Source organism: Ixodes scapularis, unplaced genomic scaffold (assembly GCF_016920785.2).
Source record: "Ixodes scapularis isolate PalLabHiFi unplaced genomic scaffold, ASM1692078v2 PGA_scaffold8__174_contigs__length_109621045, whole genome shotgun sequence".
In the NCBI taxonomy this organism is placed as follows: Eukaryota; Metazoa; Arthropoda; class Arachnida; order Ixodida; family Ixodidae; genus Ixodes; species Ixodes scapularis.
Window position 1 is genome coordinate 77856388 of NW_024609883.1, and position 27579 is coordinate 77883966.

The 27579-nt window shown below is 45.5% G+C and overlaps 1 protein-coding gene across 1 annotated transcript in view; it reads left to right on the forward strand.

The window, feature by feature from the left end:
• The window catches only part of LOC8024820 (prolyl 4-hydroxylase subunit alpha-2), a 90493-nt gene that overhangs the window by 58866 nt on the left and 4048 nt on the right, over positions 1 to 27579 (forward strand). Inside the window, exons 2-10 of the mRNA XM_029975635.4 lie at positions 7578 to 7801; positions 9182 to 9354; positions 11165 to 11329; positions 11764 to 11924; positions 12792 to 12837; positions 19199 to 19290; positions 21089 to 21259; positions 23648 to 23824; positions 27127 to 27201. Of these exons, the coding sequence (XP_029831495.4) occupies positions 7623 to 7801; positions 9182 to 9354; positions 11165 to 11329; positions 11764 to 11924; positions 12792 to 12837; positions 19199 to 19290; positions 21089 to 21259; positions 23648 to 23824; positions 27127 to 27201 (1239 nt within the window). The 5' untranslated portion in view covers positions 7578 to 7622. The remainder of the gene's footprint in view (positions 1 to 7577; positions 7802 to 9181; positions 9355 to 11164; positions 11330 to 11763; positions 11925 to 12791; positions 12838 to 19198; positions 19291 to 21088; positions 21260 to 23647; positions 23825 to 27126; positions 27202 to 27579) is intronic.

The window sequence follows — 27579 nt, forward strand, 5'->3', positions numbered from 1 at the left end:
CGAGCGCCGTAAGACGGGGTCGGACAGTTGAAAGGCGTATTGGTACCGCGCCAGCCGAACAAGTCCGGTAATTTTACGTCTCCGGACGGACAGGTGCTCCTTGGATGTGTGCCGACCCCTCGTAATTACGAGAAATACCGCGAGTGTGCATCCGTGACATATGCGCGTGTGCTGCGTTCGTAAAGCACACAAGCTTTACACGACACGACGTATTGTGGAAAGTGAATATCGTCAAAACACAAATTGGATGCCCATACGGTGACAGGCATGGTCCTTGAGTGTGGCGGTCGCGTGTCTCCGCTGCATAGATGGCAATTGGGCGAGTGTACAACGGCTGCTGACCTGTGGTCTTTTAGCTCGCATCACGCCATCGCGTGACTACGCGGAGTTGGGTGGATATATACATCGCGCGACGCGACGCGAAAGGGACATCGCTGGATCGCATTTTGCTTAGACGTGACATGAAATGAACATCACCATTACATCGCTTAGGTAGGCGCTTACACACTCAAGGGACAGCCGGGAGACACTGTCCGAGGCACGGTTTCTTCCTCGTGTGACGGATCCTTTCACACCGGTAATACTCTGCCGAGATGTTCCAAGCACACACATCTGTGAAGCAAACATGCTTATAAGATGCTTGACGAGTGCCCTGTAATAATTGCCATCATCTCCGCAGCGAACACTGCCTCTTTTGTAAGATGTACGAGCACTGTGATTACCGCTCTCTAAAGCCGGGCTCACACCGCCCGTGCGTAATGCGAACGACGGTCTGCATACAGATTTCCAACGCGAGTCACCGCGAGAGGCGTGCTTCGAATGCCGCATGGCAATGTGTTCAAGAGGGAAACTTGGTACGCGGCATTCGAACCACGGATACATGCGGTGACTCGTGCTTGCAGACAGTCATTTGCATGCTGTATACGAACAGTGTGGGTGCTTCGAATGCCACGCGGCATTCAAAGCACGGATCGCGCGGTGACTCGCGTTTGAATCTGTATGCAGACAGTCTTTTGTATGATGTACAAGCAATGTGATCCCGGCATTGAGGGACGTACTCCGGTGATTTCTTGAGACGCCTAAACTAGCTACCTTTTCGGAATCGCCGGCCTTTGTCCTTTACTTACTGTAGTACGTCCTTACTAAATAGCGGTACGCTATTTAGTATCCCGAAATTCAGAATAGTTATCGTGAAATCAGCGCGTGAAAATGACGCCGAAACCAAGATTCAAATATGCCCGCGATGCTCAATGCCGTGACGTCAGGGGAAGGCAGCCTTGCGGGTCGAGCGGGCAAGTTTATAAAAATAGACTATGCCGAGCATTTGTTTCGTGCTGCTGCGCGGGCGCTGGAGCGAACTTTCGTGGCATTCATTTAACGCCATGAAACTGCTTGTAATCAGTTGGGAACGTTGCCTTCAATCCAAAGAGTGAACACCTGTCTTCCCCTGACGTCACTTTTTCATTGTTGCCAGTAGAGACTTTTACTTTGAAAAGCAAACACGGTGAGGACCAAAATCGTGCATTCAATAACTTCGCGAGAAAAAAAATGTGTTTTTGGCCAAATATTTGGGTTACTTTTTCAGCGATGTTTGTCGGTGTGTTTAGCAAATTTTCAGGCAAATCGGGGACTATGACGAAAACGCCGGAATACGGCTTTAAAGGCGTAAACCAGCTTGTCTCAAGGCTAACACCCCAGAGCCCTGGTCGCGTCTGAGGCGCCTTTCTTTCTTCTATACGAAAGTTCTGTCACATTGTTGGAACAAAAACTCTCTGCAGACATGTTCGATAGCATACGTATGTGTGAAGCAGACACGCTTAAAAGCGTGCCTTATGCGTGTGCGCAGATAATTCTGTCATCATGCCTGCAAAGAAACCCATGTGTCTTTTGTACGATGTATCGAGCGGAGTTACTGCGGCTTAAGGGTGTTCGAGCTACGCTCTTGCGGTGCTGGTTAACACCCTAAAAGGAGATGCTGACGATCTTCTTCGCGTCGTACGGATTCTGTTATGAGCAGCAAGTTTGCAAGCGGCAAGCACCACACGCAGTTCTCACATTCACAGAAGGGGCAGAAAACAGAAGCAGTGAATCACGCGCGAGAGAGAAGTTACGACCCTGTCGCCTGCTCCACCACCTTATGTGAGGGTTTCCGCCATTACAAAGATTACAAGTATGTTACTTTGTTGTCGTCAAAATATTTCACGTAAAGCCCTCAGTATACGTATCTAAGTTCAATGAATGGTATCTCCAAGTAAACAGTTTTGGTACAGCCAAGAACGATTCGACATTGTCGTCAAAACAACCTCCGTTTAAGTGTTTCTTCAAAGGACGGACACCATTCAAAGAAGGTGTTCGTTTCACACTCCTTTTTACACCCTTTATTTCCACACCCTTTGTACTCCATAAAAACTGAAGGAGGTCGTTACATGTAGCAGAACTTGTATACGGTACTCGTTACAAGCAATCAAACTAATTGTAATCTATTAGTTTTGGGAGTAATTTTTGTATAATTTAAATACTTTCATTAGGAAGCAATCGCAACAGTAATATGATTACTCTTGAAAGTGAAAGCACTTGAAATATTTGGAATAGTAAGCATTTTCCCCTCTTTGTTCTAATAGCACCCTTTGTTTGTACAAATTTCCCACCATGGAATCCTGGAACCAAGTCTCCGGCGGGAGCTTGGTTTACCAGAATTCAGTTTATTGTTTGGCAATTCTAATCTACTAATAAACAGTACGGAAGACCCGCTTTAAAACTGACAAAAACATTTGTCGTTTGAAAAATCGGATGCAATCGGAAAAGTAACGATTACTTTTCTTCGAGTATAATGGTCGATTACCTTTCTTTGCAAGTAATCGAGTAATACAGTTGGATATTTTTAGAAAAGAGTAATTATGATTGTAATCTAGTACTTTTTTTCGAGTAACTTGTACGAGACTGAGGAGAGCCCTATATTGCGATTAAAAAGGGTGTATTACACAAAACGAGGGTGCTGAACGGGTGATGCCACGCGAGTGTCTGGAGTGGCCTTTTTACACCCTTCAACAAAAAAAGAAAAGGTGATTTCATTCAATATCCTACTTTACAATTATAGAGTCTGTGCTCTTAAAAACAACGGTTCTGAAAGGGTCCAGTGATGGATGCAACTTTCTAGACCAGCCTTGTAACACCCTTAAGGTGGTAAAACTTTTGAGTGTGCTTAAAACTGGCACATCTTAACAGACGAGTAGTTTGCCAGTTATAAACACTTCTTGCAGATTCTGAAAAAATCAGCATGGTGTTGCTTCTTTTCTTTCATTTGTACTCATGTTTTACTGTAATCTATTTTACGTATGCTTTAATTGTGTAATCATCTTCCATGTTGCGTAAGTTTTCGCAATTTTGAGGTGCTTTTGTAAATATATAACACAATAAATTACCCATTGTATATATATTTTATAATTCTTGACCATTAATATTTTACGTCCTCACCACTGCTTGATTCGACAAGGAACGATTATTATTCGCCCCTTATCGCTTTTTTCTTCTTTTTTTTGATTCGGTCATTTTTGTAATATTCGCTTACAAAAATGTCGTACGAACCAATTTCTCAACTCCCTATTGCAGGTTGTCATTCCGAGTGGAACTCGGCCTTCAAATATTGTGGAAATTACAGATAGAACAATACTCAAAACATCATGTGAATTATTACTTTGCGGTACTCATGAAGGATGCATGTGTGCGTGTGAATTTTTTTGTATTGTATTTAACGACATTGCTTTGTCGTTGTTTTTTCATTAAATCTAGATTGATATGATTTTTATTTCGTGTGTGGAATAATGCGTTATTGCATGATGTATTTTGTGTTATCAAATTTGGTATCCCCTCCCCTCATATAATGCCCTTACCAGGTGACTTGAAGTATGTTAAATAAATAAAAAATGATGTAGCCCATTTCAAAGTACGGGATAAAGTATACACACTTATCATCAAACATCGAATTAACGACAGTCTTTCCGTTCTAATATTAAGAACGAATAAAACCGGCGATCGCTTGTTTGTGCTGTGTAGCCCTGTGTACAACGCCTGCTCATATCAAAAACTAAAACTGTGACAGAAGAGGCAACAACCGACCCCCCCCCCCCCCCCATTAGCATTGTTCATTTCTAAAACGAAAATACGTTGTTGTTTTTAGTACACTTTTCCACAGTAAACTTGGACTTATAATTATGAACACTATAGGTATGTCCGCGAGTATGTTCGAACAACCTAAGACAAAACTGAGAAATATTCACGCATCCTCATATTTTACAGACTCAGCCAAAAATACATACTGCGTATACGCAGTATGTATTTTTGGCTGAGTCTGTAAAAGTCCGAGTCTGTGAGTCCGATTTTACACCTAGGACCAAGGCGTTTAGGCTTTTCATGAAGATTTGAATTTGTCAACATATACCTTGCAAGCTTACGCATAGACGTTATAAATATCGGGTGCTTGGGAGAAAATAGGACTGATTTTCTCATTGCAAAGGTGGACTACGCATCTCTCCGTATATGCTCAGTCTCTGCCCAAACGTATCACCGGAATACTCGCGCAGACCTTTCTGTGGCATTTCAAAAATGAGGAGCCCGCGTGCACAGCCTTGATGGTCCCTCAAGATTCTCAAGCGCGCGTCCATTCATAGACACAGAGATTTGTCAAAGAGTAAAGCGGTTGTGACCAGTTGGCAAAGTTTCACAGCTCATCATTATGTTCAAACGTTATCAGAATGAAGCGTGTTCCTGGTGGCGTTCGCCATTCGTCTTCATGTATTCGCGGGCTCCAAGGGTAAGCGTTCCCTTACTGAAAATTTCAGAAAATTGGTTATAACTTTGTAATTGCGCGACGCGAAGCTTTTCAAATTTTGGCCTCTGGTCAGGACCGCTAGCTCTACATTTGGACAGAAACTGAGCATTCGGGGGTGCGTAGTTTATATCCAAAGTAAAAAAAAAAAAAAAACTATTAAAAAAAAAATTTACCATTAGCTCGTTCAAAAAACAGCCCCAAAATGCTGTCCGCGACTCGAGATGTAGCCGCAACCGCGCAGAGCGCTGTCTGACCCGCTTGTCTAACTGAAAAAAAAACAGGGGCCGCGCAACACCTGCTGGAGGAGGCGTATTAGCTTTGCAATTGCGCAGCGCATTGAGCAAAACAAGGGGCGTTAATAACTCGGAACGTACGCACTGAGGGCAAGTGTCAGAGGGGATTAGGAATAATTACTCGACGTCGTCCTCAGTGTCCTCGTTTCGGCGCTAGTTTTTTTGTCTTCGGTCCGGTCTGTTGACTAGGCAGTTTGTCTGCAGGCTGCTTGGGGCAAGTGCGCACGCAGCTTTCGAGAAAGGTCGGTCCTTGACAATGTGTAAGGGCGCGTCTCCGGAGTAAAGAGATTGTTAAGGCACTTTCATAGTACGTTTCCTCGGGTCTTTCCACTGCTCTTTTTTTTTTTTTCTAATGAAGTGCTATGCGACATGTGTCATATATCCTAATAATAGTCGAATTAGACAGAGAAAGCTCGTACAAATGCGCGAATATATAACGAACATCAGACGGACGCCATAAACAAACAAAAAAAGATCTTTTTTTTTAAATTTGGGTAAGCATTGTTTTTTTTTGTTTTTTTTAATTTTGGTGCATGTTTGGGAAATCTTGATACACGTTTTACAGAGTGACCTTCCGTCACATTCGCAAGAAATCTCAGCTGGGTGCGTTAATTTATTTGGTCCTTTCGAGCGTCCAACGGTTAAATTGACTCATGTGGTATTGTCAGCCGGTTATGGATGCCTCCGTGTTTGACAAAAAAAGTGGACTATCATTTCTTTTTTTTTTTTTTACTTGTACGGTGCGGTATTTGTTCTGCCGTGCCAGCCAGCCTGATATTGAACGAATAAATTGCCTATATAGAGTCTTGCTGTTCTTCTTTATACCGGCGAAAGGTTTTGTCAATGGCGTGTAACTTTACGCCTCGCATGCAAAAGGGTGATCCTCCCTTAACCAGGGCAAACGTTGTTAAAGGGGAAACAGCAATATGAGTCGCACCATTCCATTTCTTTAATTGTTTCAGGCGCCAACGCATAAGCAAACCGAGGCATGTTTCGTGCTCGTTATCAAAAAAGAGAGTTTGTTACGCCTGCACGAACATAAAAAAGAGAAAAAAAAGTTATTTTATAGCATTTTTAAGTGTCCCTCGCTCCCGGTCTTCCTATCTTAACTTTTATCCTACACTAATTCGTAGCTTCTGTGTTAACCATCCCATAGAGACAGAGGATAAACTTTATTCTAGAACAAACTTTATTCAGCCATCCCATAAACACAATTTTTCTAATTCTTTACTGATCCGCACTCGTACTTAATCTCGAATATTTGCTATCTTACCGATTTGTTAAACGTTTCTCAGGCTATTCTTGTATTGTCCCGAACATGCAATAAACTTTAACATTACCCTTCATTCTTTATTATTAGTTTTAAAAACTCCCAGTATGTTTGAACTTTCGAGAACGTTTCACAGAGTAAATCGCTTCTTCTGATTACAAAAGTTGGGTCCTCGTAGTGGACCCGAAGAACTGCCACTGGATCAAATGTCAGTGTCCTTAACACGCAACAAATTTATTAAGATTTGTTTTTTATTATTATTCGTTACTCTTTTATTTTTTACGAAATTTCAAAAACAAATATTGGGCCACTTGTTCAGCTGTTTTGGGGGAAATGATGTCGCCTCATATTTTAAATGATCGCAAAGGGGACTCTCGAGAGAGAGAGAGAGAAAAACAGTAGTGGAACAACTCAGTGCGGCGCCTTCTTTGTCAGCATGATCAAGTTTGTATACTCTTTTTTTTTATCTTTTGCTTCTGGCTTATTCTAGAAGCTTGTTCAGACATCTGCGTTTAAGTACGACCGATCGTGTTACGACTCCCTGCGTATCACTACGACGCCTCGCGTGAACCTATAGCTCGGTTGCCCTGTACACGTACTCTGAGATATCTGAAGCATCTATACTCCCCGCAAAGTATACTTGGTAGAGTCAATCGCTGAATTTTTTGGAGGAGGTTCGGAGGAACAACGAAGCTGAAAATGTGCAACGATTGGCTCTACCAAGTGCTTTGAAAGAAAGTACACGCCCCAGATTACTTAGAGTGATAATCAACCCATACTAGGAATCGGAGACCACAAATCACAAGGAACGGATACACTCCTAGAAATTTGGAGCTTCTATATTTCCCTCGAAGTACTTGGGACAGTCAAAGTTAAAGTCAAAGTCAAAGGGAATGTGAAAGTGTTTGAAATTAATGTCCGTTGGGCCGAAAGCATCCAAAAGGCAGAAGCCCGTGCATACAAGTCCCGGCTGCCTCCTCGGTCCTACGTTAACAAGTAATGGATGATTATGAAATGGAATTGGTAAATATAAGAATGGGCGAGTTACGTGCAGCTTCGCGAACGGCGAGGCTGAAAATAATGTCTATACCTAAAAATACCGTCTGCGCCGCGACACTGGCCATGATGAAACGTCGTCTGTGCACAACGAAGAACGCATCGAACTCACGTTTTCTGCTCTTGGCAGGGACCTGCAGCGCTCCAAGCGGACGCTGGCCGTCAGCGGCCGACGATGCGGCGCCGGCTCCTGCTCTCCCTGGTGCTGGTGTCCCTCATCGGAGCCGGACAGACCAACGAGATCTTCTCGTCGGTGTCCCACATGAACGACCTGGTCTCCCTGGAGCGGAGGCTGGCCTACAAGGTCGGAGACTTCCTTCACCGCATGGAGACCAAGCTGGGCTACCTGAGAAGGTGAAGAGTCGGCCACCGAGAGTAGCTTACATAAAGACGCAATCACGCTGCCCTCACATCAAGACTGTCCGCAGACACTATTTGAGGCGTGTATCTTTTCCTTTAAGAACGGTTCGGTGACATGGGTCACACAAAAGAGAGTTTTAGGGAACCGTTTTTGGCACTTCTGATACAGTACCATGGGCCCTCCGGTAGGAACTACGCATGAGCGAGTCTTTTCTGCGGTAACAGAGTAGCATTTCGTATACCGGAGGGCCCATCGTACCGTATCGGATGGGCAAGAACGGTTCCCTGAAACTCCCTGCTGCACTTTTCTTCGCATGACGCAAACATGCTTCGAACCGTTTGCAGACATCTTCCAAGCAAGGCCGTAACCAGGGGGGGAGGGGGGGGGGGGGGGGGGTTAGGGGGTTCTGACCCCCCCCCCCCTCCCCCGAAATTTTTTTCTGGGTACGGCCCTGGTCGGTGCACTGGCAGCCAGCCGATTTTAATCTCCACCTCTGCGCACGCGCAGTGGCGCCGGTCGGCTACCGGGTACCAAACCGGGACCGGTTCTCCGGTTTGCTGTAACTCTCCATTATATGCCACCGATGCACATGATTCATAGGCGAAAATAAGACAATAGACACTCTCAAAATGGCCACCGTTGTACCCGAAACCCCCCCCCCCCTCCCCCCCCCCCAAAAAAAAAAACATTTTTCTGGGTACGGCTCTGCTTCCAAGCATACAAATGTTTAAAGCAAACATGCTTAAATATGCTGGAGGCGTGTCCTCAGATTCTTCTGACATCATGCCTGCAGCAAACACCGAGGTTTTTTGTTTGTTTGTTTTGTTTTTTGTATCATGTAGGAGGTCTCCACACCGATCATGCGAGTTTCTCTATCATTGTTTTTTTTTTTTTCAGCTTCGTGCGTAAGTTTCCGTTGCTGGCAGGTTAACAAACGCGGGGTACGGAGAATTTTGGGCATCTTATTATCGTGCGGCACGAACTAACGAGATCGCGAAGATAAGAACGTCTAAGAACAAACCACCAAGCAAGAAGCGTGACCCTAATAAGTCGCATCCTTCACTTCTTAAGCTGGCGGCGATCATGCAGTGACTCTAAATGTTTCCGACTTTTGGGGAGATCTGTCGCATCACTGAATACCCCTGAACACCTCACTCTGTGTGAAGACTGCAAAACACGCATCTTCCAAATTACGTAAAGCTACGATGGGCATCCGGGAGCATCTGCACCATGGTGATTCGATATTCTGATGAAACCTAGACCCGCGTTAAACTTGGTAAAATGCCAATGTGTATACAATAGTTTCCCCACGTTCCAATATGACTCTTTGGAGTGTTAACCAGGACACAATGATGATCGTCTCTTGATCGCAGTTTCTTGAACGACTACTACCAAACGACCGCGACGCAAGACTTGCAGTTGACGTCTTCGGAAGAGTTATTCGGAAGTAGCACAGCTAGTCCCATTGACGCCTACACCACCATCAAGAGGCTCTCGGTGGACTGGAACGAGATCGTCAACCAGTTCAGGGAACCTGACTGGCTAGGTGAGTAAGTCGATGACTAACTAATGACTCGATCCGAATGAAGTGAGGATCTGTTAACTAAGAGCGCGGAGAAAGGTGAACAACATTTTAACATGGTGGAACATGTCGCTCTAAACAAGGCGTAGGTTAAAGGTCGCCCTTCAAGCCGTACGCTCTGAGAAATCTCAGGCACCTACCTCCCAGCAACGCACTTGAGCGAGCCAATCACCCCAATCTACGTAGTGAGTTTGACGAGTCACGAGGCTGAAAATACCGTATTTATTCAAATATAAGTCGACCTTTTTTTTTTTTTTTTTTTTTTTCGGAAATTGGGACCAAAGAATTTCGACCTCCATTGGCGACCAAATTTTGCGACGCTACCGGAGGCATGAAGCTATCGAGTCGCCGAGCCGGCTTGCCGTAGAGCCGCGCCGCTTCTTGTTTCAAAAAGCTTTTGGTAAACAACAGAAATGGCCCGCCCGCGGTGGCTGGTGCCGCTATCGCGCGCACCGCTCCTACGTCGGATTTCGCCATCGCGCCTCTAGTGTTCCCCTTGCTGGGCAATGGGGAAGGAGAGGAACGCGATGCGCGATGCACTTTGCCCTCCATCCTCGCTAAACAAAAAAAAAAAAAAAAAGATGTTTTTGTTAGTTGCTTGAGGCGGCTCGGCTCGCGTGTTGCTCATGGCGACACGGCGGCTTTGCTTGCGTCTTTGTAGCTTCTTTCCTCGCTTCGCACCTTTTTTCGTTTCTTGTCGTTTTACAACGGTGTCAGTGAAGTATTGTTGCGAATTTGCGAGGATGTCTACGAAGCTGACGAAGCTTCGGACGACGATGACATGCCCAGAAGTTCTGACGGTGATTAAGTTTTTGGCATCGCCCCGTGATTTAGCTGAGAGTGATGTAAATAAAGGTTTGTTTCTTCCTTTTGCCCAAAATGTCCCCTGTGTTAAAAATACAAAAAAAAAGGTCGACCTATATTTGAATTATTTTTTTTTTAAATTTATTCTCGGTGGGTCCAATAAATATGGTTCGACCTATTTTCGAGTAAATACAGTATATCTGCCGACCTAAAACCCAGTCTGTGTTGTGAAACTGAGCGTGTGCTTTGGACGTGCTCACTTGCTGCGTTCGCATGGATGGGACAGCAGCGGATCGAATCGAAAGAGAACCAATCACACGCGCCCAGCCCCTCTGTTTCTTCCTCTTCCTACCCAATCAATATCGTAATATCTCGATTCGACACGCTGCGCTTGCATTCGTGTATCGGCTGCTTACTTCGTTTTGCATTACGTCCAGACGCAGCCGATGCAACAAGCTGATGGGACAAATCAAACACCGTCAAAAGAAGACCAACATTGTGTTCGTCATGTGTCTGTACTTGTTCTACTATCGCTGAACCAATTATGTTCAGAGAAGGACCAGTGACTTACGTTTTTGACGCTGCTTGATGTGCCCATTGGATTGTGCCGTTGACTACGGTCGAGCTTAATATGAAACGGTGTTGCGGGCAGAAACTCCGGGAGAGGAGGAGACGAGAGAGACACCAAGCTAAGCTTCATTTGTCTCCACAGCACTGCTCGAACGCGTTCGAACGCGAACGCCGGACGCCGGAGTTCCGCGTTCGAACGAATTCGGAGAGTGCAGTGAGGACAACAACAGCTAGCTTACGTCTACCCCCTGATCGTACCAACAAGAGCTCGGCGTTCGGACGACACTCTGCGCTCTCGTCTCCCCTTCTTCCTCGGGTTTTCGCCCGCATAGTGTGGCCGAGTTCTATGATTGTTTGACATGTGTCTTTGTTGTTGTTTTTCTTTCCCCATTATGTTCAGAAATTGAGCGGCTCATGATGGAGTCGAACGACACGTTTCCGAGGCAGACGGATCTGGTGGACGCTGGCGAAGCCCTCATCCGTCTGCAGAAAACGTACAGGCTCAACCTCACTGACCTGACAAGGGGCATTATCATGGGGCACCAGTCCATGGCATATCTTTCAGGTGCGTTCTCTCAATCGGGGGGTGGAACGACGAACTGTTTTCGAGGCTCCCTCTGACAATCAGTTTTGCTCGCGGTGTTGAGACGTGAACCACCGATGAGACCTATGGTCAAGTATTGTGCCTTCTGCAACTACACCCCCCCCCCCCCCCCCCAATCTGTACTAGAAAAACAAATTATGTAAGATAAGCCGAAAGTAAACCGGATAGAGAACCAGATATAAAGTAGCTGAATAGTTCTTCCATGAACAGGAGGGATTTACCAGGCTCAAAGATAGCAATCGAATTCCCATTCCTGTCAAAATGACGTGATGAAGAAGTCAGAGTGGTCTGTGGCCTGATTCGATTGCTGTAATCGATCAAGTAATTCAGACATCAAGCTTCGCTGCGCACGGGTTTGTAAATTTTGCGGACTCATTGTTCTCCTCCTCTTCCAGCTAGGGACTGTTTCTACTTCGGGCAATTGCTTTACAATAAAGCCGACTACGAACACGCAACGCAGTGGTTTCAGGAAGCCTTGACCAAAGTGAACTTCGAGAAGCAACCATCCATAACGCCGAGGTCCATCCATTCCTATCTTTCCAGCAGCCTAGAACTGGTGAGCGATTCGAATATTTTTTTTAAATTCCAAACATGATTCGTGAGTTACTTTCTTTTTATTGACATTTTATTATATCTGTTTCCTTATTTCTATATTTTAATTTTTTATTTATTTTGTACGTTTTCACTAATGACGGTATTCAGACATTTCCATCGACCCTTTAGTGGCTTCTATTGTAATGCCCGTTGAGCCACGGCATTGATTTCTCAAAGGGGGAGCTACATTCATTGTGCATAAACGAAAGCAATAAAACGAGTTTCACTTAAACCGCAACAAACAAGCAGCTAACCCGTTGGGACAAATAGCAACTGACATCTGTTTGTCCGCACACTTGCGTTTGCCTACGACCGAGATCTTGCGATACCGTACGACGAAAGAACACACCTGCACGATGGCGCCATCTATTAGGTTGTCCTGAAACTGCATTTCACCAGAGCGAAGGTTTTGCATTATTTTCGAGATCAAGTGTGCGTACTATAAAAGATTGTCACGTTTGTTTTTGTTTTACTTTCAAGCCAAAAAAAGAATGATGCGCCAAAAAGAAATACACGAAATTGCCATGTGTACCACGGCTGCCCGATAGCTGGCGCCAATATGTCCTGTTGTAAAAACAAATTCTAGAGTTTTTAAGGCAGTTGGTGGTAAGCGGTAGCAAGTGTTTGAATCATCCTGTACGCGAAATGTTATATCAGGTATACTGCCAGTCTTTCAGCAGGGATGGTTGAGGTTGTAATATACGAGAGGGTAATCGAGCCTGGCTTGTAAAGTGAACCTTCGAAAAGAATGTATAAAATATGCCTGGCCACGTGTGAAAACGCGAGTTCTAAGCGATTTCAAGATTCTGATACATACAATCTCGCCTAGATGGAGGAGCAGCAACGGAACGAGGAGGAACGCTCCAGCGATATGAGTGAGCATATTTATTGTTCTTTACTTTTTTATACATTTTTTTCCTTTTTTTTTTTTTTACTTTTAGGTGATTTAGTTTCCACCTCGCTAATGACGGATGATAGTTGCTGACTGCATAAGAACAGCTGGGCGTAGCGAGCTTTGAGCATTCCACTGTCGTTCCACTGCCAATAGACCCTTTTAGAGCGCAGCTCTTAGGCGCCCGTTTCCGGCTTCAGCGGCGTCGCCGTCGCCGTCGGCGTAACGCCGCGTTGCATCATGGGACGTTTCCCATACTGACGTCACACGTGATGTCACACGGCCCCTAAATTTGGCAGGAAATTTCCCTGCTAAATTTCGCTAAATTTAGCGGGTAAATTTTTTCGCCAAATATAGCGGGCGATTCTTTCCGCTATATTTAGCGGGGAAATATTCCCATTAAATTTAGCGGGGGAATTTACTGGGACATTGTACCACAATTTCTTGGTAAGTTCCCCTAGCTGCGTACCCTTCCATCCTCCTCCTCAAGAGCTGCGCTCTAATATCGGCATTACATAGAATTCTAAAAGTCTTTCATTTTTTCAAAAGTTCACCAAGCAACATTGTCCGCCGCCATTTCGTGCACAAAAGTCGTGCGATTTGATCCGAGTCGTCGTCGAACGCTGACGCAGTCCTGGTATCCCCTATATGCTCGGTACGTGCACAAACAAATGGCGAATTAGGATAATTGGAGCAGCAGCTAATAGATGGCGCGAACTCTTGAAAAGGGCCTATTATGTTGAGGCATCAGCCATTATGGAGGCCTAAGAATTGATTCCGAAGATGGATAAAAGAACATAGTAAACCATGCCCTGCGTTGCTTTCGTTGTCCAGGACTATGAGGAGCGCAAGTTCGTCTGCTTCTTGTGCAGGGGTAGCGGTGACGTCAGGACGGCGAGCTCTAATTGGCTCTGATTGGCTCTGATTGGCTCTGATTGGAAGGATAGTGGGTAGACCTCGATGGGCGCGTTAAGTCCGCGCTCCTTTACTCCTACTCCGACGCTCCGAGTTTCATGCTCCGAGCGCAGCAACCAAACGACGCATGGGGTACAGGAGCGCGACACACTAAGGCTGCGTCCCAACCCTACTCGAATGGATCCGAGTTACCCTGGTGGATTATGTCACGTGACAATAAAAACGGAGAAACGCTGGACGCGGGTAGGTTTTCGATAACAACCTTTACCCTAGAGTTAGATCGAGTAAGTTTTGGAACACGGTAAAAACTATCGACGAGCCACACGAGCTCCTTCCTACCGTGAATACGGGTGGCAGAAGCCGAAAATATTTCGAAGATGAATTATTAGGCCCGTGTGGAGCGGCAGAGTCTAAAGCAAAAGAGGCAGCGACGCTATGAAGTTTCTACAAACGATTTAACATTCCTGAAAGTTTTGAAGATTCGATTCGTGCACATATGTGGAAGGTTACCTTGGCCGATCTATTTACTGACCATGCATGCTGTACCGATTTAAATTAGAGACAACATTCTTGAACCCGCTCGTCGACGCAGGAAACCCTCAAATTTGTCAGCGATTCCGAGGTTCCGTCGGTTCCGTCTCGCAGCGAGACGGAAGCCACGCCGATACCGGCACACCGTCGTTCGATAGCACGTCAATTCGTTTTTAGACGGTATGCATGAAGAAATTTTTCCCGCAACGCTAGCTGGTGTTTCGGATTTCCAATCTAAGTATATTTATTTGCTGCGGCTGGGGCTAAGGAATCTAAGCAGGGCAGCGGTCTGACTGTCTTTTCGTTAGAACTTTTCTGTCGCCGACATATCAGCACGCTACCCTTCGATAGATAAGTTTGTTTTCAGGCAAGACGCACGAACAAACATTTCCCTCAACGCTCGCTGATGTTTCGGCTTTCAAATCGAAATATATTTATTCGCTGGTTTAAACATTATAAAAGGGATCAGAGGGGTCCGAATCCTCATCTCGACAACTTTTCTGTCGCTGTGCTATCGGCACGCTACCGTTTGATAGATGATTTTCTTTTTCAGGCGAGATGCACGAACAAACATTTTTTCGGAACGCTAATTGTTGTCTTGGCTTTCAAATCAAATCGTTTTTTTACCTGCTGTATTAAGCACTAATCAACAGAAAATGGGCAGCGGTCCGGCTACGCCTTTCGTCTCGACAGTCTCAACAGCAGCGCAGCCATTTTGTTTGTTTACGTGACGTCACGGAGCGCGAAGAAGTCACTCGCGCTCCGAGAGATTCTCGGTGCACGAATAGCGCGCTCGAGTGTCAGTCTCCGGAAGGACTCCTGTCCGTTTAGTGGAAGGAGCGTCAAACTCTCGCGTTCCGGAGCACGGATTTAAAGCGCCCAGCGCTAGCCACCCTGATGGGTATCAACGGTATAGAACAACTCAGTTGGGAAACTGCCATAGAGCCCGCTCTGAAAAAGTGGCACCGATTCGTACTCCAGAACCGTTCTAATAGGGACTTTTCGTAGATGGTTTTCGCCGTCCTGCAACGCCCTCCGCAATCCGCTACGGTACCCGAACTCTACAGGCAAGGCTATCGACGCGCAGGCGCAGTAGCAACTTCTTCGTTACGGAGGGCTTAACGGAGGGGGAAACGCGGTCTACGAAAACCCCCTAATGGCTATCGCATCGCCGCAATTTCTCCCATAGCGGCCGCTCGGGGAGTTAGTTGCACTGCGGCTTGTATTAATTCGGGAGTACCGCTTTCAATAGCGTACAATGTGACCTTTCTATTTTGGCTTTAATGGGCCTTTTTGGCGCCGAAACATTTACGGGGCTTTCAAGGACGCCACCCCCATTTCCCAAGCGGCCGCGCCGCGAGTTACTACCAAAGTTAGGACGCACCTAGGTCGGGACACGCTACCTGAAATCATCGGTAAGACATGGTTGTATAAAAAAAAAGTATTAATTGTAGCGCAAAATCTTGTAAACTAAAGATTTCAGAAAACATCATGCGCCTGTCATTCTGTACTAATCTTCCATAAAAGTTCCTACAAAAAGATGTTTTTTCCATTTGTTTTTACGCAAAAAACATGTTTTCTAAAAGCTCATGGTGACCACTGTAAAGAAGAAAAGTTGAGCAGCCATCTTGGCACCTCGAGCTTGGGAGTTTCGGTATTCTGGGAACATTCAGAGCAGTAGCCATATAAAGCAACTTTCATGTTTCAACTCGTCGCTAACGGGTGACGCTGTTATCGTATTTGGCTCGGTCTCGGTGGACGCCAGCGGTCCTGGTTTCAAGGGTGAGTTCCTCCCCGAGTATTTTAGTAACGTTGAGGTCTACCCGCTATCCTTTGAACCTTAGCCAATCAGAGCTCGGCGTTGTGACGTCACCGCAAGTGTTGTGGAAGAGGCAGACGTCTTGCTCTCCGCGTATAACCTTAGCGAAAGGGTCGAGGCAGTTGTTGTGGGCGCCACAGAGCAACCAACCTGCCGTCTGCTCTTCACTCTGAAGAAAAGACCCGTCGTTGATTTTCTTCTGAACGCTCTTCTTACCAATTACGTCGAAGAGCGGATGGATCCCAGAGAATGTCGAAGCTCAGATTGTGACCGGAACTGAAAAAATGTTGTGTGCGCAGGTTAACTGATCGTGCACGTTTTGCTTGCTCATTGTTCCAGGGCATATCGTATTTTCATAGGTGTAATTGTGACATTTTGTCATCCCCTGGAGTACTTCCCTCGTTCGCAGTGACTATACACATCTTTCCGGCTTAATTACCTGCATGGTTTTTGCGGGCGCGGGAAATCTCGAGCTTCCGACCAAAGCTCAGTTTTCTTCCGATGAGTTTTCCATCATCGCTAACTCCATTCTACTTAGTTTTGTCCGCCAAGTAAGCAATCTGATAAGGTCACGAAACTGCATACTAGGGATTAGAAATTGTTGCCTATATCTAGTCGCTGATAGTCGCTATAGTCGCCCGAAACGCTAAGCGTAGCGAGTTCTGGGCTTTCTTATAATCGCTCTGCAGGCAATGAAATGGCAGCATTAACCGATAGGAATGCCAAGGGGTCGACCACAAAGCAAGAAGCATACACATACTATACAGTCTATTCAGGAACGTTGGCGCTTTTTTTTGTTCGCGTACACGCTTTTCGGGTCACATGGTTCTCATATATCCATTCATGTCGGCCACAAATAAGTTTGAGTCAATTCCCCTCAATTTTCCTGAAAAAAAAAATTTCTTTGGTGCTTTGAGAAAAACAATATTATGCACTATGTTCTGTCATCACCACCATGACTTCATCTTAAGTCATACTTATCTAGACATTTGAAGAACAAATTCGTACACTCCTAAATTGTATTATCTATTGTGGAGTGACGTAATTAAACGTGTCTTTTGTTATATTCTTTAGGTCATGACCTGCGACGTTTTTCAATCGCTGCTTATTGTTCTGGCAACAAGATTAGCTTAATTTGCTTTAATTAATTTATTGCTGAAAATTTGTGTATGCGGAGAAACGAGTAGGTTAATCTGCACAAACGGTTGACATTTCTGACCCTGGAAAGTAGGGTGACAGAGGGACAGGACAACACGGGTTGTCTTTGTCCCTCTATCTCTCCACTCTCCAGGGTTAAGAATGTCAGTTTTAGCCAGCTCGCCGGCACGCTTGCATTAACTTCACTAATGCTTCTTTGCAGAGCGTCGTCGGGGATATTTCCGTAAGCTATTTCTAATATTTACAGCCGATTTTAGTCGCCTTATTTTCGCATTTTTTCTAATATCAGTGATACTTTTCGTTTGGCGTATGTAGTACATGGCGTCGGACAAAAAGGGACGCCATTCGCTGTTCACTCTAAGAAATATGGAGCGTCCACTTTCCTGCAAAACACTTGAGAGAGCCGATCTCTGCCTCCGAAAATGATGAGGCTAAATTGAAAGTATGCTTAGACTTTAAAAAAAAATGGAAGCGACCTTTATCTTTGTAATCCTATATAATACATGAAATGCAGTATTTAATGTGTGATCGTTTAAAATTATTTAGAAGAGTTTAAACCGTCGTTGCGAGGAGTAAACACGAACTTTCTTTTTTTCGATTTTCCCGCTACACGGAGCGGAGAAGCTGGGTGAATAGGTCACATGGTTTTCTATTTCACTGCTAAATATAGCGGGCAAACTAAATTGGGCGCAGAGGACACGTGACGCGTCAGGTCACGTTAGGCCAATTTTCTCGTTAAATGTAGTGGGTAAAGTGAATTGGTGTACAGGTCACGTGACATCGATTGACGTCAGGCCACCTGAGCCAATTCAGCTCCGCCGCTAAATTTAGCGAGAAATGTACGGACGGACGGACAAAACTTTGGAATTGGAGGCTACGTTAGAAAGCAGCTTTAAAAGAAGTCTGGGTTGCAGCACTGAGCGTGAAATTTCACCGTGCTCAATGTTAAAGTGCAGACTGTTTTTTTTTTTTTTGTTGTTTTTAGGCCTAGAATCCGCATCCACACTTAAACGCAAATGTGTGAATACGCCTCCACACTCAAACACAGTTCTGTGAACCTGTTTCAACACTCCAACGCAAATGTGCGAGCTGGCCTTCACACTCAAAGCCAAGTGTGTTAATCTGCATCAAACGCAGACGTGTAAACCGTCCTTTACACTCCAGCGCAAATTTATTAACTAGCCTCTACATTCAAGCGCACATTTGTTAACTAGCCTTCACATTATTCACAAACAGAAATGTGTGAATCCGCTTTCTCAAACGCAAATGTATGAACGGGCTTTCACATTCAAGCTCAAATTTGTTCACTAGCTTTCACATTCAAACGTAAATCTGTCAACTGACCTCCACATTCAAACGCAAATGTGTAACTCCGTCTTCTCAAACGCATACATGTGAACCGGCCTTCACACCCAAGCGCAAAGTTGTTAGCTAGCCTTCATTTTTAAGCGCAATGGGTGAACCGACTTTCACATTCAAAAACAAAAATGTGCGAACCTGCCTACTGAAGCGCATATCTGTGAACCGGCCTTCATATTCAACCGCAAATTTGTTAACCGACCTTCACATCCCAGTTCAAAGACGTGAATCGACCTTCACATTCAATCGCAAACTTGTTAATAGGGGATGGTTAAAATTGCGCACAAATAGAAAGGTACAGAGAAGAGGGAAGAGAGAAGAGACAAAGTCTCTTCTCTCTTCCCTCTTCTCTGTACCTTTCTATTTGTGCGCAATTTTAGCCATGCTCAATCATTACCAACTCGCCCAACTAACCACTTTACTACTTGTTAATAGGCCTTCACATTGGAGCGCAAATGTGTGTACCGGCCTTTACACCCAAACGTAAATGAGTGTACAAGCCTACACGTTCGAACGCAAATGTGTGAACCATTCTTTGCACGCTTATGTCCCTCCTGATCAGGCGCCGAAGTGCCGTGTTCCCAAACACCGCAGAATGCTGGGAGAGGATACACCGACGCCTTCAGCGCACTTTGCCGAGGAGAGAAGATTCGGGTAAGACGTTGTTGGCATACCACCAAAAAAGCAAAGTCTGCTCCTTTCCCTCATCACTAGTGGATCCACGCAGAACCGTCTAGCTCGCGTCAGCGTCGCCGTCAGCGCGTTTCGCGGCGTCTCACCAGCAGCGCGACGCTTGCTCGCAGCGACGCCAAGACGCAAACGCGTCGGCCGCATGGCGGCGACGCGGGTAGATAGACCTGTGTGCCGCTTGGAGTGGATCGGGAATCCACTAGAGATGACGTCATGGGCAAGCCAGGGCTCTTAGGTAGTATTGGGCATGGACGCTTTTATCGCGAACCAGCTTTTGAGCCACATCAAGCATACTCCCTGTTTTATACCTAACCGATCTTCGCAGCCTCTAAAAAAAATCTTTAGTAGACCATGTTTCCCTCTCCGCTAACCCCGCAGCGCCTTGTTCGTCTACCTTCTTGTTCTTGTCCGTGTCCCTTAGTCAGGAAATACCAACTAGTCCAAAATTCTACGTTAGCCTCCGCTACGAAGAAACCGCCACTGCGCCTGCGCGCCCACGGCCTTTGCTGTAGAGTTCCGGGTAGTGTAGAGCTTAGCGGAGGGGAAAACACGGTCTACTAAAACTCGCTAATGACAAATCCACGCAAAAAAGACTGCGTTGGGGAAAGCCCCGTTGGGGGGGGGGGGGGGGGGGGGGGGGGCGGGGACGGGGGGGGGGGAAGAAAAGTAAGCTGCGCGGTTCATACGAGATCAATAAGCTGTCGTGCGACCTTAGTGAAGAAGTTAAGTGAATGGAAAGAAGCAGCAGCCTAAAATCGTCTAGAATTAGTGATAATTTAAGGAACTCCAGACGTGGCGAGTCGGAAGCGTCTTAGTATCGCTCTGCACCCAATCTGGTCGCGGCATTAGGCGAAAAAAAACGCCGTAGAGCAAATTAAACAGCAGGAAACGAACATAACACGCAACGCCCGGAATTACTTGAACTGTCAGTGACGTTTCTGACAGCTTAAGAATTGCAAGGCTTGTGTTTCGCTCCTTGCTTTTTGATTCGTTGTTCAGCATTCTGATCAGCAAAGTCAGAAACCTTATTGCTTGTTAAACCCTCCCCGCCCTGCGTTTGTTAAGCTGTCAGCGGCTGCAGTTACGTTACAGAGCACAGCACGCAAGACCAATACCTTCGAATATCTGACCTGGAGCACATAACCTCAACAGTAATCCGAGTTAGGGAAGAAAAAAAATCGCAGTTCACTTAGAGTGTCTCAAAGCTGCTTGGCCGGCAGACCTCCCAGAGTGGAGACAACTCTTTCGTCTGCTAGTGGAGCCGCCATCTTACCTCCCACCCTCTGTAGGCCTTTATGACTTGTTTACGCAGTTATTGAGCATTGCCGCTAGTGAAATGACGCGCATGCAAACCTTTAACAACACGCGTTCCATCAAATATACGTTTGTTTTTAGCGTTGGTCAGAAGGCAGGAGGCAAGTAATGGCCGCGGTACGAACTAGGCGGCAGTTGCCCTCGTAAAGGATGTCGCCAGTCTATAGCAACGCGCCACCGGCGAGCAACAATGAGGCACTCTAAGTTCACCACTTTAACGCGTGACGTCCCGATAAAGCTGGTCACTCGTGCTCGAGTCACGTTGAAAGAGATCGTGCTTTTTATACTTGCTCTTACATCGAGGCTTTAAAGAACAGAGGTGGTGCGCACCAGATCGTCAGCTTAACCATACTTCAGACTACAAAGATTTTCCTTTAAATGTCTCGTTTTCCTGCGCGTTTCCTTTTAGATATATATATATATTTTTTTTTTTTTTTTTTTTTTTCAGAATGCGAGCGAAGAAAAAGATTTGTTCTGCATGTACGACGTGCCCCATCCTTACTTCAAGATTGGACCCGTTAAAGTGGAACAGATGAACAAAAACCCTTACGTGGTCCAGTTCTACGACGTCCTCTGGCCACAGGAGATCAAGGCTTTCCGCAGAATGGGAGATCCGCAGGTGAGCGCCAAGGCATGCATACGGAAGCCTGAATTCACTCTAAAGCCGCGCCACCACACACGTGACCCTCGGCGGACCACGTGACCTCACGGGGGCCCCGAGGTCACGTGACCCCCTTGAGGTCACGTGACCCTTCTGGTGTCACGTGACCTCACGGTTACGCCTACGCCGACGATGCTCAAGCCCGAAACGGGCGCCTAAGAGCTGCGCTCTAAAAAAACGACAAACTCCGCGTTTCACTATGCTCAGTATCACAGCGCAGACTACTTTTTTTGCAGCGAAGCTGTATACCTCTACCAGCCAAGGAAATTTTCGTGTCGTTGGCGTTGTAAGCAAAAAACCAGCAAAACAGCATATCTGCTTTGAAATCGGGCATACAGCATACAGTTCAGTATCCGTTTCAATAAAAATGAGGAGTAAAGAAGACCAGGAAACAGGCATCAAAACCACATGATGGATGATAAGGCGCGTGTGACCAATAGTAGCACCCTCCCACGCGTTCCGGCAAAGATTAGGTTTGCAGCTGCTTTGAAATGGGTTGTTGTCATTCGAAGCCCTCGTGTGAAGTGCGAACCGGATAATGGATGATAACGGCGCCTGTGAACAATGCGAAGCACGTTCCTTCTAACCGCGTGTGTTTTCGTGTCGGCGTTTTCACGGAAAAAAAACGACTTCAGAAGATTGAAACGAAAAGTGCCAAAACCACGCATACAACATACAGCACAACAATCGTTTCAATAAAAAATAAGCACGAAACAAGCAGTGGATCGTGTTTATTAAAGCACGATGCTATATATATAAATATATATATATATATATATATATAACGGGCATGGTGGCCGGAGGCCGAAGGCGTGGGTATAAAACTGAGAAGAAAAAAACCCTTAGTGAAAAACAGCAACAACGGACGATTTAATCTTCGACGTTTCGGCCGGAGTCCGGCCTTCGTCAGGAAGCTTCCTGACGAAGGCCGGACTCCGGCCGAAACGTCGAAGATTAAATCGTCCGTTGTTGCTGTTTTTCACTAAGGGTTTTTTTCTTCTCAGTTTTATATATATATATAAACTTTTTGGGGAGTTGTGCCCCTGGCCATTATTATTGCGGAGAATGTTCATGAGCTTGCCTTTGAGACATGGTGGAGGAACAAAAACTTGTTTTAATCAAATAAGTTCTATATATTTTATTTAAATCGTATTATTTGTTTTAAATTTCTGTAGCTAGGAAATGATGATTCTTTACCAATAGATGTATTTTTCAACACGGCAGATTGAGTGATCGAATCGTCCGATTTCTGATAACAACAACGCGGTACAGTTAAAAGGAGTAAATGCGAAGTATACTTAAATTAAAATATTTCTTTATTTCTGCAATCTTGGTCACATATTAGAACAAGAACAGCTTGATGTGGTAGTCAGTTAAGAAATATTTATTTTATCTTTTTTTTTAGCTTTTACTTGACTGCAAAGGGACATTACTTTTCTTGTTTTTTTTTTTTTTTGTTTTTTTTTTGCGTTCAGATTTTGTTGCGAATCGACGTTACGTAGCTGACGAACGGAGTGGAAGTATAGAAACCAGGCTCAAAGCTCCGATTTGCTCAGAAGAGCATTTCTTTTTACTCGTGTTCAGCCTTAAATAAAGTTTTCTCGTTTCCTGATTATTCGCTTTACATACAAAACAAACGCAAATAGAAAGCATGATGATAGACAAACAGAAAATGATAGACATACGGAAAATTCAAAATGATAGACAATCGTAAAATTTGTGGGAAATTCTTTATTTAAATTATCATAGTAAAATTAATCTCACTTTGGTCACTCTGTAAATCATACTGATCTTTATTCTTCACCCTGCTACAGGGTATCGTTGAATGCAAAACAAAAAAAAAAAAAACCTTCAAAGTGCTATAATGCATATGCATTTTATGCATTAGAGCACCTTGAACGTGAAGTTCGCTGCCATAAATTTAGCGGGAAAATATACCTCAAATGACACACCAATCTCCTCACCCATTACCTATGTCTTATAGGGTACTGGTGAGAGCATTGGTGAGGATATTGGTGTGTCACTTGAGATATGTTTCCCCGCTAAATTTAGCGGGGAAACTGAATGGTTGTGTAGGTCACATGTTGTATGGTCACGTGACGTCGATTTCCCCCGCTACATTGAGCGGGGAAACTTGCGTCTACGCATAGGTCGCGCGCCGTCAATTTCCCCGTGGTGTATAGCTCTCGTGACGCTACGTGACGTCACGTTACGCCACTTTCCCCGCTAAATTTAGCGAAAGATGGACGGACGGACGGACGGGCGAACAAAATTTTGGAACTGAGGGGTTAGCGCTAAAAAAAATTTCGTGCTTTAAAAGGCACCTCCTTCGGTTCTGTTCGACAGCTGGAGCGGGCGACTGTGCGGGACACGGCAAGGAACACGGTGTCCCACGGGCGTGTGAGTCAGGTGGCCTGGATCAGCCCCGACTCTGACGTGCTGCTGGATCGAGTGAACGCCAGGGTTGCCATGCTCACGGGGCTCTCCACAGACTACGAGAAGGGAGACTCGGAAATATTTCAGGTGAGATGATGACGATGACGACGACAACGACCGAACTACGTCCTCAAAACGTTTGTTTCTAGAAACAATGAAATTTCATGTCTCGGATAGTAGTGATTATTTCATATTTACCGGAGAACCTCCATAAACGTATACATCGAGTAGTTTAGCGGTCAGTAAACGGCATAGAAAAAATCGTAAGGGTGCAGGTGAGCTGGTGAATATTAACCATGTTGAATTAACCTGAGACTGGGGTAGAGAAGAAACATCAAAACGTTTTGATGTTTCTTCTCTACCCCAGTCTCAGGTTAATTCAACATGGTTAGTAAATGGCAGGGCTCAAAAAACTTCAACCAAGTGTTCGCCGTTTGTTCTAGATCTGCACTCACATTGCTCGTATACATCACACAAAAACAGATGATGTTCGCATCAGACATAACGAAAGAATAATCTGCGGGCACGCCCGGAGCATGTTCGAATTAAGCGGGTTTGCTTCATGCCTTGGAGCATGTTCGAATTAAGCGAGTTAGCTTCGTCCCTTGGGGCATGTTCGAATTAAGTGGATTTGTTTCGTGCCTTGGAGCGTGTTTGAATTAAGCGGGTTAGCTTCGTGCCTTGGAGCATGTTCAAATTAGGCGGGTTTGTTTCGTGTCTTGGAGCATGTTCGAATTAAGCGGGTTAGCTTCGTGCCTTGGAGCATGTTCGAATTAAGCGGGTTTGCTTCGTGCCTTGGAGCGTGTTCGAATTAAGCGGGTTTGCTTCGTGCCTTGGAGCATGTTCGAATTAAGCGGGTTAGCTTCGCACCTTGGGGCATGTTCGAATTAAGCGGGTTTGCTTCATGCCTTGGAGCATGTTCGAATTAAGCGAGTTAGCTTCGTCCCTTGGGGCATGTTCGAATTAAGTGGATTTGTTTCGTGCCTTGGAGCGTGTTTGAATTAAGCCGGTTAGCTTCGTGCCTTGGAGCATGTTCGAATTAAGCGGGTTTGCTTCGTGCCTTGGAGCGTGTTCGAATTAAGCGGGTTTGCTTCGTGCCTTGGAGCATGTTCGAATTAAGCGGGTTAGCTTCGCACCTTGGGGCATGTTCGAATTAAGCGGGTTTGCTTCGTGCCTTGGAGCATGTTCGAATTAAGCGGGTTTGCTTCGTGCCTTGGAGCATGTTCGAATTAAGCGGGTTAGCTTCGTACCTTGGGGCATGTTCGAATTAAACGGGTTTGCTTCGTGCCTTGGAGCATGTTCGAATTAAGCGGGTTAGCTTCGTGCCTTGGAGCATGTTCGAATTAAGCGGGTTTGCTTCGTGCCTTGGAGCGTGTTCGAATTAAGCGAGTTTGCTTCGTGCCTTGGAGCATGTTCGAATTAAGCGGGTTAGCTTCGCACCTTGGGGCATGTTCGAATTAAGCGGGTTTGCTTCGTGCCTTGGAGCATGTTCGAATAAAGCGGGTTTGCTTCGTGCCTTGGGGCATGTTCGAATTAAGCGGGCTTGCTTCGTGTCTTGGAGCATGTTCGAATTAAGCGGGTTAGCTTCGTGCCTTGGAGCATGTTCGAATTAAGCGGGTTTGCTTCGTGTCTTCGAGCTTGTTCGAATTAAGCGGGTTAGCTTCGTGCCTTGGAGCATGTTCGAATTAAGCGGATTTGCTTCGTGTCTTGGAGCATGTTCGAATTAAGCGGGTTTGCTTCGTGCCTTGGAGCATGTTCGAATTAAGTGGGTTTGCTTCGTGCCTTGGAGCGTGTTCTAATTGAGCGGGTTTGCTTCGTGCCTTGGAGCATGTTCGAATTAAGCGGGTTAGCTTCGTGTCTTGGAGCATGTTCGAATTAAGCGGGTTAGCTTCGTGTCTTGGAGCATGTTCGAATTAAGCGGGTTTGCTTCGTGTCTTGGAGCATGTTCGAATTAAGCGGGTTAGCTTCGTGCCTTGGAGCATGTTCGAATTAAGCGGGTTTGCTTCGTGCCTTGGAGCGTGTTCGAATGAAGCGGGTTTGCTTCGTGCCTTGGAGCATGTTCGAATTAAGCGGGTTAGCTTCGCACCTTGGGGCATGTTCGAATTAAGCGGGTTTGCTTCGTGCCTTGGAGCATGTTCGAATTAAGTGGGTTTGCTTCGTGCCTTGGAGCGTGTTCTAATTGAGCGGGTTTGCTTCGTGCCTTGGAGCATGTTCGAATTAAGCGGGTTAGCTTCGTGTCTTGGAGCATGTTCGAATTAAGCGGGTTAGCTTCGTGTCTTGGAGCATGTTCGAATTAAGCGGGTTTGCTTCGTGTCTTGGAGCATGTTCGAATTAAGCGGGTTAGCTTCGTGCCTTGGAGCATGTTCGAATTAAGCGGGTTTGCTTCGTGCCTTGGAGCGTGTTCGAATGAAGCGGGTTTGCTTCGTGCCTTGGAGCATGTTCGAATTAAGCGGGTTAGCTTCGCACCTTGGGGCATGTTCGAATTAAGCGGGTTTGCTTCGTGGCTTGGAGCATGTTCGAATTAAGCGGGTTTGCTTCGTGCCTTGGAGCATGTTCGAATTAAGCGGGTTAGCTTCGTACCTTGGGGCATGTTCGAATTAAGCGGGTTTGCTTCGTGCCTTGGAGCATGTTCGAATTAAGCGGGTTTGCTTCGTGCCTTGGAGCATGTTCGAATTAAGCGGGTTTGCTTCGTGCTTTGGAGCGTGTACGAATTAAGCGGGTTTGCTTCGTGCCTTGGAGCATGTTCGAATTAAGCGGGTTAGTTTCGTGCCTTTTGAGCGTGTTCGAATTAAGCGGGTTAGCTTCCTGCCTCGGAGCATGTTCGCATTAAGCGGGTTTGCTTCGTGCCTTGGAGCATGTTCGAATTAAGCGGGTTAGCTTCGTACCTTGGGGCATCTTCGAATTAAGCGGGTTTGCTTCGTACATATGTACGCTTCAGACATGACTGCAGACAGTTTTTTGCATGACCAATCTAACATGGCAGCCATACAAGAAAGAAGCAGGCCTCAGACGGTGTCAATCAATCAATCAAACATTTTTTATTTGCGTCCGTACACTAATACATGCACTGGAGGCATGAACAAAAAGTCGACAGATGTCGGCTTGACGAGGTTTACGCCCTCTTTTTTAGCAAACGGCAAGCAATCGAAAGAAAAAGGCGGTCTTTTGTAATATCTAATAGTATTTAGTTAATATAGCAAATTTATATCTTCATTTTACCATTCCTCCAATAGGTTCACTGTTTTGAGTTTCCGAGGGATATACCTTCTCGTTCTCGAAAGAAAAGTTCAAAAACACAATTCGCGCCTTTTTATACTATGAAACAAAATACCTAACTTTGGCGGTCGAATCGCGTGTCTGGTTTCTCGTGACATCTTCTCCGTTTACAGTACAATTCTTACGGACCCGGTGGCCACTACGAACCGCATCACGACTACCTGTTTGAACACTATACACCTGAACAGGTATGTGAAGTTTTTTAATCAATTAATTAGTAAACGTATACCTCCACGTCACTGGAAAAATATTACTTCACCTGTGCAATGACAGGACGATGAGCCTATACTTCGCCCGTACCGAGCAGCTAATAACTCTTTCAGCATAAAATTAAAGCTTTCGTAAACCGAAAAAGAAGTATTTATTTCTGTTAGTTCAACGAAAAACAATTAACCTCCTTTTTTTGGCACACCTAAACTACGCAATGCAGATAGATGAAACTCCTTCAGAATATGACTCCAGTGATGGACGCGAAAATTTAAGAACATGACGTTACCTGAATAAAAAGATAAAAAGAAAATACGAAATTTCTTTATGACTACATGTCCACATAAGCCAAATTTGGT